Genomic DNA, 16,782 nt, shown 5'->3' with positions numbered 1-16,782 from the left:
TTTGCAGATTTTTCTGTGGAATGCATATCAACATTATTCACAGATAATTTGCATATTCGCATAAGTTTTCACGGGGAAATATTCACTAACTACTGTATTTTCATATAATTTTCATATCTAAATACATTTTTTGTGATAAAACTTAAAATATTCTAGTATAAGCATTTTTAGTTTTTTTTTTTTTGTGTTTGAACTACAGTACCATAACAGGCAGTTAGGCTATAAGCGTTTTAGAAAGGTGTCAAGTATTCTGAGCAGATGCTTCTTTTTTTGTACAGCATTTTTTATTAATTTTAAAAATCTAAGAATAGTTGAAAAAAATCTTCTTGTGTGTGTACAGGGCTTGTTAAAGAATAGTGCAGTAATTTAGTTATGTATTTATAATACATGGCACATATAAATTTACAAAATCCTTATGTCAAAAATGATATAAGCTACAGTACATGAACCTTCAAATCTAGATTGTCAAAACTAGGCTCAGTCACTCATTTTATAATAAATTATACACACTTCTATACCAAATATTCTGAAAAATCATCAAAACCAGTTGTTGCTGAAACATGTTTTACAAAGTCCCAATCTCCAAACCTCTCAGCCTGGTAAGTTTAGACAGAATGATATTTTAGCTAGTCCACTGGCATTCACTGAAACACCCATGTTTCATATGAAAAGCTAAGAAACAATTATAATACTGTATGTACAACTGAGCAGCTTGTCTTTATCTAACATACCAATGTCATTTTTCAATACTGACTTTTATGGGGTTTTTGGGAGCTTTATGAACTGATCTTAAGAATTCAAAAACATCCAACACATGGCATTCGTATGTATTTTCACCAGACAAAAGCTTATTGCCAGGAAAGATATATTATATACATTTCTTAAGTTACAGTACAGTAATCCTAACAGTACTTTGTGCTGACCCTTTAAGCTTAAAACTTTAAGTACAAGAGCATACACAAGACACAGGATAAAGTACAAAATAAATAAATGACATCAAGGGAATATTCATAATTTTCATTTGTTAATCATATGGAAGATATAGGGGTTTGAAAAGTAAAGTGGACATCTATATCACCCAGTAAGGGCAACTTTACTGAATCTCAATATAACTAGCCAACAGAATCATGAGAATTTCATCTAGAAATGATCTTTTCATGTAAAGTTTTTACCATACATTTCCAAAGCAGTAGATTTGAATAAATACAAGGTATAAAACCACTCTCTAGTGCACAGCTTGCAACTATATCATCAAGCTACGAAATTCACAGGTATGCAGATCAACTCCCTCTATACTACAGTTCCCTTGATAACAAACATCTCACCCCATACAGGGAAAATCTCATATAAAAACATCTCTTTTAAAAATAGCTTGTCATATATAAACCCACTACTTTACAAAGGTCTGAATAGTGTTAGCAGCAATTTCTTAATACAAAAAAAAAAAAGTCTCATTTTCCACAGGTCCCAGAACACTCCACACAGTGGAAACTGGTCACTCATTCCATAATCTCAATCAGATACAAGTCATAAATACATTTTTTTGTAAAGAAGTGGGTCTTTGGGGAAAACATTTAATTTCATTTTCAAAAAAAAATTTTTTTTAAACACAAACCCACTACTTTAATTTAAGAGAAATTGAGTAGCTAGATAGAGATGTCTTTGATTCCCAGAAAAATTTACATAGAATAGAATTATATAGAATTTAGGCCAAAGGCCAAGAGCTGGGACCTATCAGGTCATTCAACGCTGACAGGGAAACTGACAGTCAGTAAGAAGGTTTGAAAGGTGTAACAGGAGGAAAAACTTGCAGCTGCACTAGGAAGCAATTTTCAGAGGGTGGAAAGTCAGATGGAAGGAAGAGAATAAGAATGGAGGTACAGTAAAAGAAATGGGAGAGGTTGCAACTCAGGGCTGAAGGGATGCTGCAAAGACCATTAAGTAGTGCCTACAGTGCAGCACGTCAAGTGCACTGACAGAACTATCCCCTACAGGGGAAAAAGGTTTATTGCAGGACCAGAGGTTTACTGGTTGAAACAACAGAAGTCTTGAGGCTAACAAAGGTTCATGATTTGGACTGAGCCTTGATAGTTGAAAGATGGGGAAAAAAATAACCTTTAGCTAAGTAGTGAGGTACAGTACTCAGATATCCCTATACTTGAAAGGAAGGATGTAATTTGCTAAGTTACACATTCCAAGAGATAAGCAAATACCTAATGAATACATCTCTTAAATTTGGAGTGGGACAAGAAAGCCAAACATGAAAATACTACTGCTAAGAAAACAGTGAAACAAGAAAACACTATACCTGAACACTCAAAGCACTAAACTAAGGTAAGTACAAGAAAATACTCCAACAAGAATTAAGCAAGAGGCCAAAAAATTTAATACAAGTGAATACGAACATAGGCTTTGAAAAGGAAAACTGAAATGACTTATAAACTGACTCTGCAAAGGTATAACAAAACCTAATTCACAAGTGAAGGGAAACACTAATGTAAAGATATCAAAAGTACTGACAGACCAGTATAAGACTAACGACAGAAAATGTGCACAGATCTTCTCTTTAAAGCAACTCTATACCAGCTGTTGGAAGACAGATGCAAGAACTTCTGACAGGTAACCAAAAGAAATGAAACGATCATCGCTCATAAGTTTACCTTAGTTTAACCAGACCACTGAGCTGATTAACAGCTCTACTAGGGCTGGCCCAAAGGATTAGACTTATTTTACGTGGTTAAGAACCAAATTGGTTGCTTAGCAACAGGACCTACAGCTTATTGTGGAATCCAAACCACATTATAGCGAAAAATGAATTTCTATCACCAGAAATAAATTCCTCTTATTCTTCATTGGCTGGTCGGAAATTTGAACTCATGGCCAGCAGAGTGCTAACTGAGAACGGAACCCACCTGCCCAACGAGGAACACCACTCCTGACAGGTAACAAAAAGAAATGACAATGATTATCCCTCATAAACAGGGATGAGTGAAAATACTACCCTCAAAGCCTAGTGACTGAGATGTATATGGTGAAAAATGGTCTGAATTTAATCAATTTAAATTAATCATACCAAATTGAAGCAAGTCTGAACAAAATTTCTGGGGAGTGAGACAGCAGGTGTTAATGACACACCAGACATACAAAGCACAACCAGTTTTTCTCTGAAGGATGCTCTGGTGGAAAACTGAGCTCTTCTTCTTTCTGGGTGATGTCTGAAGACTGATGCTAACATAGGTTAGGCTGTTGCAAAGTACAGGGCTTGTGTTAAAACTAATACATAATAATGATGATGATGATGATGATAATATAAAGCACAAAAAGAACTCCAACTTTCCTTCACGAGTTCTCAAATGTAATATGCATGTATTCACGTGGGAAAATTTCTATTCAATAATGGAAAAACTGTTTGGTGGCCAAGGGTTCTATCCAGTATGGTTCCTCATGTGTATTCTAAGATTATCTGAATGATCAAAACTTCTTTGACATTCATTGCTAATACAAGTCTTCTCATTTGTATGACACCTCCTGTGTGCTTTGAGGTCACCTGAACGGGAAAAACTACTTGGACATTCAGTGCAAACATAAGGCTTCTCACCAGTGTGAATCTGCTTATGCCTTTTAAGGTGGCCCGAGTGAGAAAAACTACATGACATTCTGTGTATGAGAATGACTTTTCCCCGTACGAATCCTCATATGGAATTTGAGGTGACTCAGTTGCGAAAAACTACTTTGGCATTCATGACAAGTGTATGGTATTTTCTCCAGTGTGGGTTTTCAGGTGTCTTTTCAGACCCTCTGCATGAGAAAAACTGACATGACATTCAAAGCACACAAACGGTGTCTCTCCTGTAAATGACTTCCCTCCTGCATGAGTTTCCATGTGTCTCCTGAGACTATGGGACTGAGAAAAACTTCTCTGACATTCACTGCAAGTGTAAGGTTTCTCCCCAGTATGAATTCTCATGTGGATTTTGAGATACCTTGAGGCTGCAAAGCCTTTGTGACATTCAGGGCAAGTGAAAGGCTTCTCTCCAGTATGAGTTCTCATGTGGGTTTTGAGACGGCTCGAGAGCGAAAAGCTCTTTTGGCACAGTGGACAAACAAATGGCTTCCCTCCAGTATGAGATCTCATGTGTCTTGTGAGATGATCCAGATGAGCAAAACTACTTGGACACTCAGAGCTAGTGTAAGCTTTTTCTTCAGTATGGTTGCGAGTGTAAGTTTTTTCTTCAGTATGGTTGCGAGTGTAAGTTTTTTCTTCAGTATGGTTGCGAGTGTAAGTTTTTTCTTCAGTATGGTTGCGAGTGTAAGTTTTTTCTTCAGTATGGTTGCGAGTGTAAGTTTTTTCTTCAGTATGGTTGCGAGTGTAAGTTTTTTCTTCAGTATGGTTGCGAGTGTAAGTTTTTTCTTCAGTATGGTTGGGAGTGTAAGTTTTTTCTTCTGTATGGTTTCTCATGTGTATCTCCAAACTTTTTTTGTGGAGAAAACTAATTTGACATTCAGAGCAAGTGAATGGTCTCTCTCTGGCATGAGTTCTCATGTGCTTTTTGAGACCAGTGGAGCAGGATAAACCTTTCTGACATAAAGGACAGCTGAGTGGTTTCTCTCCGGTATGCGTTCTCAAGTGGGCTTTTAGACCAGATAACTGAGAAAAGTTTCTTGGGCATTCTGTGCACAAGAATGGTTTCTCTCCAGTATGTATTCTTATGTGTCTCTTGAGAAGACTTGGACGACAAAAACCTTTTTGACATTCGGAGCAAAAGTGCAGTTTCTCACCAGATTTAGCTTTCATGCGAGTTATCGGCTCCTCTTCCGTATTAGTTCCCTGAGAAAAAATGTCCGCATTCTTGTTGAATTTTTTGTCAGCCTCATCAATAGTCTCTCCATAGTCTTCATCGAAAGCCTGGAATTCCTCTTCTTTCTTCACAAACTCACAACAGTCAATGAATTCTGTCTCCGTCTTAATTTCTATGGCAGGTTCTACAAATAAAGTGCCATCCACTGTGATTTCAGTAAGCTCATCCTCCAAATTTTCCTTTTCTTGTTTGATTACAGGCAATGATAATGAGTTTTCAGCTGCCATTTTGAAAGGATAATAAATGTACAGTGCTGACCCTTACTATGCTTTTCTGTTCACAAATATGTCAGCATAATCCACATTCATATAACAGGGGTATTAAGAGGAAGCTAATTTCATTCCCTTTCAGCACTGAAGTCTAGAACTCTTACATCAGTAATTACATCGGTGTTCTTTGGCATGTTCAAAATCTAGTCTAGCACATTTTCAGTCTACTTCATTCATATTGCCTCACTCCAATTATTCTTATTCAAAATACTGTGTCCTCACATGAAAAAGTAATGAATTTATATGAATGTTACAATATAGATTAAAAAATTAATATACTGTAGATCACAAGACTAGGTAGACCTTATCAGAAACTTACAAAAGTACTTTTGAACTAAAACAATATCTTGTACAACTATTGCAATACAGTATTCAGACAAAGAAAATGTCAGATCTTTTATCACAGTAATTTATCATGTAATAATTCCAATAATACATAGCTGATGTGTGTTTTCAGAATGGAAATTATTTAAGTAACTGATAAAACTATGAAAACAATTTCCAACTTCCATATCTTTACATCACGAATCTGATGTCATTTTCCTCTCTCTGGGATACTCTGAAATAAATAAAATACAAAATCACAGTAAAAACATACTACAAATTGCATTTTTCATAACATACAGTAAATCGGAAATGTCAAAATTTCAATGTTCTGCTGGGTGAAACCCCATTTTAAACCATGTTAAGCATCCTTAGGGGGGAAAACAACTAGACACCAACTTTCTCAACAGATATCCTGTACAGTAAACCCCCCTTATTCGCGTTCTCATGGTTGGCGGACTCACGCATTCGCGGGTTTCTTTGTGGAACATATCTAGCCATCATTCGCGGAAAATTCGGCCATTTGCGGTATTTTTCACTGAGAAATATTCACTAATTACTGTATTTTTCATATAATTTTCATGAATAAATGCACTTTTTGTGATAAAACTATTAAAATATTCAGGTATAAGCATTTTTACAGGGTTTTTCTTGGTTTAAGCTATCAAAATGGGCAGTTCTAAGTGTTTTTAGAGGGGTTTTAAGCATTCGCGGATTTGACCTATTTCCGGGGGGGGTGTGGGACGCATCCCCCGCAAATATGGGGGGTTCACTGTACTGTATTTCAACTTTAGATCCAACTTAGATTCAACCAATGCATTCTGGACATAACTGGCTGAATGTTCGACCAGCGGCTTCTGCCTGAGCCACAAAACCTGATCAACCTCTCAATTTTTTGTAAGTCACTCATTGTAGTACAGAAATTACTTTTTTTATTCCCCAAAACCTTTTGATTTGTTTCCATGTTGATACCTATTATGCCAGTTTTCATACTTTGTGATCATTACTACTTGAATTCCCATGATTATAAAAGAATGTGTAAGTATACATAATTTGTGACAGACAGGAAAAATCTATATAAAAAAATATGTAGGTTCAGAGTTTTTATAATGCTCAACAAATAATTTTGATTTAAACCTATCAATCCGTAAACTTCCAGTTTTTATTTGAAGAAAAAATAGCATCTTCAACACTAAGAAAGAAGGTAATTTTCTTACCACAATTATGAAACAATACATAAAAAAATGTAAGGAAAACAACTGATTTGAAATCAATAAGCAACACTAAAGATGCAGGAAAGAGAAAGGACATGAACAACTAAAAGAAAGGACATGAACATCTAAAAGAAAGACAGAACAGAATGACAAAAAATGAAAAAAATAGCCATGACAGTACAGTAAAGTAATGCTAGAAGCTCTGTACAATCACAAGTGTGGGACCTGGGTTCCTTATCACGCCTGAGGAGAACCTCAATCTTTGTCGTAGCAATCTTCATTTTTGTATGCATATGGTTACCAGCTTCAAACTAGAGAATAAGGTGTTAATCTGGCCATTGTAAGAACACATATATAATAATGTTAGAGGTAAACTAACCTGTAAAATGGACTCACCACATACAAGGATTCATCTATTAAGTTTTGGCTTTGCACAGATTGGTATTACAAAAAACTTTACATTTTCATAATGCCTTTTATGAAAATGAGTAAAAAAGCCACAATAACGTCAATGAGAGACTGTATTTTTCCAAAATACAAAAAGGATAAAACATGGGAGCTTTCAACTGTTTCCACAATGGTTCTCTTCAGAGTTGGCTGAAGAGGACCGTTGTGCAAACAGTCAAAATCTCCCGTTTTATCCTTTTTGTATTTTGAAAAAATACAGTCTCTCATTGACATTACAGCACTGTGGTTTTTTACTAATTATTTCCAATCACAATACAGTGATGCACCATAGATAATGAAACTATGAAACATTAAGCATCTAATGACATGACTGTAAAAGTTGTGGTGTCCATTGGGATGCATAACAAAGATCTCAAAGACTGAGAAAGTTTGGATATGAAATGAGATTGATTGATTGATTGATTTATAGATTTTAGGCATACACGCCAAGCACTGGGGCAACTAAGGCCATTCAGCTCTAAAATGGAAATTGACAGTGAAAAGGTTTGAAAGGTGTAACAGGAGGAAAACCTCCCAGTTGCACTATGAATCAATTGTTAGGAGAGGGTGGACAGTAAGATGGAAGAAAGACAATATGAACAGAGGTACAGTAAAAGGCATGAAAGAGGTTGCAGCTAGGGGCCGAAGGGGCGCTGCAAAGAACCTTAAGTAATGCCTACATTGCACTGAATGAGGTGCACTGACGGCATTATCCCCCTACGGGGATGAGATGAGAAGGGAGGAGGGGTAGTTAAAAGGGATTCAGGTAAAAAGTGCACTGAACAGAATGGAAAATCATTCAAGTCTGAAGTCCGTAAAGTGAAAGTCAGCATTAACAACATTAGGCTAATGTAGGTCATGAAGGTGTTCCCTTGTTTAATAATCAACAATAGTACTCTACTCACAATATCGTATATCCAGTAAGATGCCCTAAGAAAGCCAAGGGATACTGTTCCAATTCGAATTGCTTATCATGGACCTTTGATCTATATTTGGTGAGGGCAAGTTACACATTACCTATAAAAGAACAAAATCATCAATAAGTATAAACAAGTAAAAAATGTGCCTTAATTTCTTCGGCGCAATCGAGTTTTCTGTGCCATACGAAACTCTAGGCCACAGCCCATGAAACTGTCAGCCATGGCCTGTACTGTTGGCACCTATAGCGGTGCCAGATGCACAATCATGGCTAACTTTAAACTTAAATAAAATAAAAACGGTTAGAGGGCTGCAGTTTGGCATGTTTGACGATTGGAGGGTGGATGATCAACATACCAATTTGCAGCCCTCTAGCCTCAGTAGTTTTTAAGATCTGAGGGCAAACAGAGAAAGTGCAGACATGCAGATAATGCCATCTGAATATTTTTCTTTTACACAAAACTAAAAATGGATCATAAACCTTACTAAGACTACATTAAGCCCCATCCAACAGACACCTCACAAATCAGGCCCTTTTCCTAGCTTAGCAATAATAGTCTTTAGGATTTGGTTTGTTTTATATGTTAAAGCCTTTATGAATGCTGAATAAATGAAAAGGAAGAGATTTTCCTCCCATTTTCACAGAGAGGAAGATATAGGTCAAAATCAATAAAGAAAAGTAAATGAACAAAAATAACAAGGTGCAAAACCATTAAAATTCACTTGATTATGGAAAGTATTTCCTCTTAATTGTTGAAATGGATAAAGACACTTACTGAGACACACATACACATACAATGGGAGGGGGAGTACACATGGATAATACCTACTCTTATAATGTATGCTACTTCTTGAGACAAAAACATGCAAATGTTTTGAAGTCATAAAACAAAAATATGACTGTCATATAGCTGGAAATCAGTTCCACGCTTCAGTTATCTTTAGTTATTTAAGGGTAGATGATTAGAAATTAGGAGTCCCTGTTTGCTACAACCTGGGTAGGGCCTACAGCATAGGTTAAGTTTGAATTTGGAAGACTAACTTATTCTGCAACACTGTATTTCGCTCTAGGGCTTATGACACGCTAGTAACATAGCAATTGGTGTCCTAGGTTGGGGCAGGTTAGGTTATGTTGCATCCTAGCTAGTTTTCATATTTACCTAGGCTACCAAAATATCCCCATTTCCCAGTACAGTCCCTGGTAAATGTTAGACTTTTAGGGGAAAGGGTCGGGTTAATCCAGCACTTTCAACGGCAATATCAAATTTGTCAAAATCACAAAAAAATGGTATTTCTAAGTATTAGCTCCACATGGACTGTTTGGAACAGTTCCACAAATATGAGACATTCGGAAAAATATTTTCAAGAAGGGATTGGCTAAGGAAATCTATTATAAAAGGAACCATACTAACCTAACATACCCTAACCTAACCTAACGTAACCTAGTAGGTCGTGTTACTTGGCCAGGGGGCTCCGGTAGATCTAAGCCGGCTGTCCATGGTGAGCTAGACTATGGCAGTTGACGTTTTTCTATAAAACTTTACCTGCTGAACAAGAATTTAAAGTAATATTTTGTCGCTCGGCTGTAATTAAACTGTAAATTATCTTACAACTGTAGCTGGCGGTAAAGGGGACCCATTGGGAATCAGGGTTTTGGGTGGGGTAAAACTCTTTCAAGGATAGCTAAAGTAAGGGGGACCTTTTGGGACTTCAGGTTTTGGGTGGGGTAAATAACTTGGGAAAAGGGTTGGGCACCTTATTGTTTGAATTTCCTGTTATATATGTCATTTGGAACATGAAAAACAAGCATAAAAAAAGGGTGAATAAATGGACAACGGGAGCCGTTTCAAAGGCACTTTTCATGTATTACTACTACTGATGATTCCAGGCCCTATCACGCGTGCGTAGTTTTACAGGGGAGCTCGATGCCTCCAAGTTCTTCAATTGATGGAGTAGTATTCTAAGCCAGTGTTCCGTGGTGAGTTGGACTGTGGCAATTGACGTTTTCCTATGTTATTTTACTTGCTTTACAAGAATTTAAAGTAATATTCTTTTTACATTTTCTGTAATCCCTGTTGCTAAGCGCGCCACCCTGAAAGCTGAAAGCAGAAATGGTAAACATTACCACCTGCCAGAACATTTCAAAATGCGGACAAGAGTTTAAGGTAATATTTTGCCATTCTAAACGCCAACCCAAAACTGAAAGCAGGGGACCAAATGGTTATATTTTGCAGGTCGGCTGTTAGCTAAACTGTAAACTTTGTTTACCAGTTTATCTACAGTTTTTTTCTTATGGCCCTGACGAATGTAAAGCTTGAATAGTGTCCAGTCGGGCTAGACTATGGCAGTTGACGTTTTTCAACGTTATTTTACTTGCTTTACAAGTGTTTACCACCGGGACAGGTAATATTTTGCTGGTCGGCTCACCCCTGTAGCTAAACTGTAATTTACCTCTGAACTGTATAGGTCAGTGCAAGGGACCAGTTACGGCACCCCAGGCATGAGAAAGCCTTCTAAATAAACAGGTCAATTACAGTTTAGTCCCATTACTACTGTCCTCCTGAACACTTATTGGGGAGCCAATGGTTACTACTTTAAATTCGAGATTAGAACTAAGTAGTAACCAATCACGTTGCGCCGTTAACTACCGTTAACTTAATTTTTCTAATGTTTTTGGTTGCTAATTCGTCCTGGATTTACCTTCAAGTTTTTTGTCCGCAAGTGCAATAAATGTAATTAACCTGTAATTAACCCTGAAGTCCACCCAACAAGGTAGGGGACCCAATAACTTTGGAAAGTGGGGTTATGGGTGGGGTATACCATGCAGTGGGACAGGTGATCTACTCCTCCCAACCAACAAGCTAGGGGACCCAATGGGAATCTGAGATTATGGGTGGGGTATACCACCGGGAAAGTGTTGTTTTGCTATGTAGCAGAGTGCACATATGCTTGTTTGGGGACCCCTAGAGAAAGCAGGGTTGTGGGTGAGGCTGATGACGAGGCATGAGAAGGTGTACCAAAATTTACTGTTTTTCGGCACCCCAGGCATGAGAAACCCCTAAATAAACAGAAGAACATACAAGAACATCAAATGAGACGACACAAAGACAAAGTGTCTGTGTGGTGTATTACTGTGCCTGTGTGAACACTTGTTAGCATGGGCTGCCAATGGTTCATACCTCACTCCCTTGCTGATGGGAAATCTTGGTTTTGGCGGAGATTGGTGGGGCTAACTCCCAGGATGATTCTCAAACACTTATCTAATCAATCCAGGCTGGGCTGGCGCTGTTAGCCCTCTGTTGAGAAAACCCCCAAACCTTACCACTCATTTAGTCAGTTGCTTGATGACATGCCTTCCTACTTTGGGGGCTGTGTCGGGTTTGTGGTGGTTCAGCGTTGCTGTGGGTCGCTGATTTTCTTGTGACAAGGCAGGGCATGGGTATGTCTGTTATGAACAGTTCATATCCCATCCGGCAAGTGCAATAACTTGTTAATGTGTTTTCCCTATGCATGAAACTAACACACCCTGCATGCAATCCTCCCAAACTATAAGTCAACACAGCAAAGAAGAAAACACATATCACATTTTGAGTTCTCTTTTATAAGTTTCACCGTTCTTGGTTGCACTTACTGATACTTGTTGCAACACAGGTACCACCCTGGACCAGTACTGATGGTGTGCAGAGTAAAGTTATAGGTCGAAGCTGCTGAATGCAGTGTAGGGAGATTCCATCCCCCCCGAACCTACTACTAAACACAGGGAAATGCATTTACCCCGCCAGCCCAGTACTAAACTCGGCAAAAGTGAATCTGTGCCCCAAAAAAGGCATTTTCACACGTCAGTTTCGTTTCTTTCCTTCCCTCTCATAACCAGGGAGATTCCATCCACCAAACCCACTACTAAACACAGCGAAATGCATTTAACACGCTAACCCAGTACTAAACACGGCGAAAGTGTATCTGTACCCCAAAAAATGCATTTTACCCAGCCTCATTTTTCACACCCCAATTTGGTTTCTTTGCTTTACTGTCATAACCAACACTAAGCTTTTCAACAAAACTATTCCTGTTACCGCTGTGTAAGTTTTGCCCTTCCCCAAGTCCCTCACACAAACCCTTCCCCCAACACCCATTTGCGTCAAAACCCCACATCCCACCCCCTTAACCCACCACAACCCTTATCTGCTACCCAGGCCTACGTCTTAAAACATACACATTTTGTGCTTTCTTGTTCAGTACAATGGCTGAATCCCTTCTATCCATGTCGCGTTCATCTGAGCCGATAACCTGGCACACCCTTCCAGTGTCTTGTGCTAACTGCTATCTCAGTTACTGCAACTTTTCTGTCTATTACTTAGGCAATTATGAATGCTTAATTAAACTTGGCCAAGATCACGGCCTGCTAAAAACACAGTGTTTTTGTCTGCACTGGGGTAGGGAGTGTCGCCTTGACCTACAGAAGAGGACATTTAGGTGTGACAGGACCTACGGTGCAGTGCAGGAGGGCGGAAGAGGTGTAGTTTTTACCAGTCGCTGTTCCGGAAAACCTAGTTTTCTGGTTCCCGCCTCGATGTTGCAACTGTCCTCTTCTTTTGCTTTATATATGTATCAAAGTGGTTCTCTTATGCCGCTGCTAGATCAGAACTTAACTTGAGCGACATTGCCATTAATAACTGGTCTAGTTTTGCGCGTGAGGTAATAGTCAACTGGTATATGGAGCAAAACAGGAGGATTGGTGGGCACTGCTCGACAGTCGAAATTGACGAAGCCAAGTTCGACAAAAGGAAGTACAACATTGGCTGGGTAGTTGAGGGCCAGTGGGTATTTGGCGTCATCTGCAGGGAAACCCCGGACTTTTTCGTTGTGCCTGTGGAAGACAGGAGTGCTGCCACTCTAGTGACCACAATTAAGGATTTCATTCTGCCCGGCACGACTGTCGTCTCGGACTGCTGGAAGGCTTACGATTGCCTTGGGACCGAAGGCTACACCCACTTGATGGTCAACCACTCCTTCAACTTTGTCGACCCAGCAACTGGTGCCCACACCAACACCATTGAGAGGAGGTGGTAGGAACTCAGAGCCAGCACTCCCAGGTATGGCAGGAGGAAGTACAATTTTGCAGGCTACCTGGCTGTAGCTTATTTTAAGATTCACTTCCTCAACCCCAACACCAGGTTCCACGCATTTCTGGAGGCAGCGGTTGATCTCTACCCTCCCAGCCCCTAAGGTAAGGCCAGTTAGTTCTGTTCGTTTCAACTTTTTTTGGGTGGAAATTATTTATTCCTACCAGGTTGCTCCTTCCAGCCAATGCTAAGTGCCTCCCTGCTCCTGTTTTTACCTTGGAAACTGGTTTTTTCTCCACCTTTTGGGCTTTTGGTAAAGTTGGTGAAGTTTGTTTTTTGTCGACCATAGTCTTTGTCCCCGTCCCCGTTACCCGACAGTGTTTCCTCACTCCCCCCACCCCCCCTGTTACGTTTCTACCTGCACTCGTTCCCAACGAGTTTCCCACTTGCGCTACCTTCCTCCTCCCACACCCCACTTGCACTGCTCCCCACTCACCCCTGCTTTTGGGGCATGTGAGGAATTTTCTCCCTCCCTGCCCCGTTATCCCCCACCCTTTCAGCCGCCCCCTCCCTTCTGCGTATGGCTCCCTCTCGTTTTTCCCCTCCAGCTGGCGCCCCCGTAACGTAAACATGTATGCTCCACTTCTTTGTTTTCCCCCACCCAGAACCCCAGATTCCCACAGTCCCCCTCCCCTGTTGAGTAGAGTTAGGGGGCAAATCTTTGTTGGCCGAGTCGGTTGAGCTTCAGACTGTAACTCGATGGGCCGGAGTTCAATTCCCGCGGCCGGCTGATGAAGAGTTAGAGGAATTTATTTCTGGTGATAGAAATTCATTTCTCGCTATAATGTGGTTTGGATTCCACAATAAGCTGTAGGTCCCATTGCTAAGTAACCAATTGGTTCTTAGCCACGTAAAATAAGTCTAATCCTTTGGGCCAGCCCTAGGAGAGCTGTTCATCAGCTCAGTGGTCTGGTAAAACTAAGGTATACTTAACTTAGGGGGCAAATGACACTTGGCTGCCAACAAACAAACTCGCCCCCAGTATCAGAAGCCCTAAAAGTGTAGAAAAAACCAGTTTCCAAGGTAAAAATAGGCGCATAGCTAATACTTAGAATTACCTTAAATTCTTGTAAAACGTAAAATAACATAAGAAAACGTTAACTGCCATAGCCTAGCTCACCGCGGACAGCTGGCTTAGAATTATCAAAACTCCACTTTTTACCAAAAGTTACCCTATATCACTGTGCATGCACAATAGCAAAAATATAATCAGTTCTGAGGTTAATTACGGTCAAGCGACAAAAATAATGGTGAATTCTTGATAATAAACAAAGTAAATTTCCAAGGTAGCCTAATACCCGACACGGAGCTAATGCTTAGTTCTACCAAAAATAACCTATCGCTAAAAGAGTTGTGGGTCTTTTTGCCATTCGTAATCTTATGCCAAAGCTGAAGGTAACCTTAAATAACTAGGCTACCACACATTAACAAAAATGACTGGGTGATTTTACAGTAATTCTCAATCTCATGTAGCTATACATCACAAAGTAGTACTGTAGCTCAGCGGAGGCGACTACCTTCTAACTTGACTCTTTCTACAGTATTTTTGGTTGCCAATTATGGATTTACCTTCAGTTATTGTCGGACGAATGTAATTAACCCCTGAAGTCCATCCAACAAGGGGTTTCCATACGCGATCTTCACAAGACAGAGCACGGCTACGTCTATTTCGAACGGTTCATACCCCGTCCGGCAAGTGCAATAACTTGTTAACTCACGGGTAACCTTGGCCCCAAGGCCAGTACTAAACACGGCGAAGGGACATTCCATTTGGCCGACAACAAACAATGCCACCGCCAGCATCAGAAGCCCTAAAAGTGTAGAAAAAAACACTAGGTTTCCAAGGTAAAACAGGGGCGGAGCTAATACTTAGATTTACCTTCAAAACTGTATAAACTGTTAATTACAAAACTTCCACTGAGTTTTCTTACCTTCAATGATAATAATATTGACGTTGATGATAAATAGGATAGTGGATAAATCATAAACTCTCGCCGATTGCTTCAGCGTCAATTTACTTTTTTGAACAGACGTTGCCTTGTAAAGGCTCACCGTTTGTCAGTGTCTTCTTCTTCTTTTGGGAGTTACTGCATCTTTTTATTCAATTTTGTCTTCATTAAACAATTCCTCCCTAGCTCTACATTTAGTGTGTTCACTGATCAGTGCAATTTGTAACTACGATTAAAATAATTATCTTGGTCTTTCTAGATTCAAATACTGTACATGTTCATTTTCCCCTCCTCTTGCCTAACAGTCATAGGTTTACCGTCTAAGCTTCATCTTTTATATAAGTCCTATTATGATGTAATTTTAGCTCCAGGGTATTTGGCATAGCCCTTTTTTTAAACTTGAATTCATTTCGTCTATAACATCTACTGTTATCGGTGCAGTGAATGTAAAATGAGTGGTCTCTTTAATTTCTCTACTGTCAATTTCTTCTGAAATCTCAAATTATGGTCCCTTTTTTATGATTTTCTTTTATGCGCTCTTTTGCTTTATATTAAATTATACTTTCTCCTTTTTTTAGCCTTTCAAATTGGTTTCTAATGAAAGCGCGTTTTGTCTGAAGGTATCAAAATGATGAAAGGCAAAGAATTTGATTTTGTCACTTTCCTGCAAAGATATATCAACTTTACCTTTTTATAGCATTTTCTAGCAGCGTAACCTTCCTTAACACAACTTCCAGTCTTTATGATCGTATATTCATTTAATAAGAAGAGCTATTACCTCAAAACACACTACTCTCGAAAAATTCCAGTTCTGGAAAACAGAGCTGGGCCATTTTCTTAAATTTGATATCGGCATTTATTAACCTAATAATTATTCGGCTTTGGCAAAACTTCCCTAGTTTCACAGAACAGCGGTCTTTTAGAAGATACGAGTTTCACTGTCTTAAGCATAGGATCCAAAGTGAAGGAGAAACTTGATCACTGCAGATCTTTCCTAGTTAGTGACCCCAAACAAAGTTCGGGGGTCGTTATCTAGGACTAATATTTCTTGTGGGGTCATTATCTTTATGATATTTACAGTCTCTTGTTTATGTTTTTCCGATAATTCCCAACGGCCTTGTACTAAATACACCGCAAAGGTGGATACACATCGGGTTAAAACCCTCGGGGGTCACTATTTAGGAAAGATCCATCACCGCTTGCAAGATTTTTTTTTTTTTTTTTTTTGTTAGAAAATATACCATTTATCAATGTACATCAGAAATACCCCAAGTTTTTTTAGAAATGTTGAAACATATGTCCTTCAAACAAGAATATTTCAAACAATCATTTTATCAGTAAACTTAAACTCAGTCCTATACACTAAGCATATGTTGCTTGCAAGGTATATATCATTTACAAAAATTTCACAATAAAAATGGTTTGTTTGCAGTTGATATATATATATATATATATATATATATATATATATATATATATATATATATATATATATATATATGACAGTTTGAAATAACGTTACATAAACCTCGGTAAGTAAAGAGAAACCTGATATTACCGCAAACTGAACTTTCTTCAGAAAAATTACTGTAATATTATTTAGTGGTCCATGATGGGCCTTCCTTACTATTTCAAGGAAAGCTACTTGGTTTGTAATTTATAACTTTTGAGCCTCTTCG

At 38.8% G+C, this 16,782-nt stretch overlaps 1 protein-coding gene across 5 annotated transcripts in view; it reads right to left on the bottom strand.

Moving 5' to 3' along the window:
* Positions 1–360: 360 nt before the first annotated feature.
* Positions 361–16,782, bottom strand: part of LOC136852975 (gastrula zinc finger protein XlCGF57.1-like) — a 169,381-nt gene continuing 152,959 nt past the window's right edge. Inside the window, exons 1-4 of one of the 5 annotated variants that reach the window (XM_067128050.1) lie at positions 15,086–15,220; positions 14,724–14,965; positions 8,019–8,130; positions 361–5,687 (exon numbers count right to left, since the gene is read on the bottom strand). In XM_067128050.1, the coding sequence (XP_066984151.1) occupies positions 3,740–5,086 (1,347 nt within the window). In that variant the 5' untranslated portion in view covers positions 5,087–5,687; positions 8,019–8,130; positions 14,724–14,965; positions 15,086–15,220 and the 3' untranslated portion in view covers positions 361–3,739. Of the gene's footprint in view, positions 5,688–8,018; positions 8,131–14,723; positions 14,966–15,085; positions 15,221–16,782 lie in introns of those variants that run through there. The other 4 variants (XM_067128052.1, XM_067128049.1, XM_067128051.1 and 1 more) reach the window with 4 other exon arrangements.

Source organism: Macrobrachium rosenbergii, chromosome 26 (genome assembly GCF_040412425.1).
Source record: "Macrobrachium rosenbergii isolate ZJJX-2024 chromosome 26, ASM4041242v1, whole genome shotgun sequence".
In the NCBI taxonomy this organism is placed as follows: Eukaryota; Metazoa; Arthropoda; class Malacostraca; order Decapoda; family Palaemonidae; genus Macrobrachium; species Macrobrachium rosenbergii.
The sequence above is the reverse complement of the archived record's forward strand: the minus strand, read 5'-3'. Positions and strand labels throughout refer to the sequence as shown.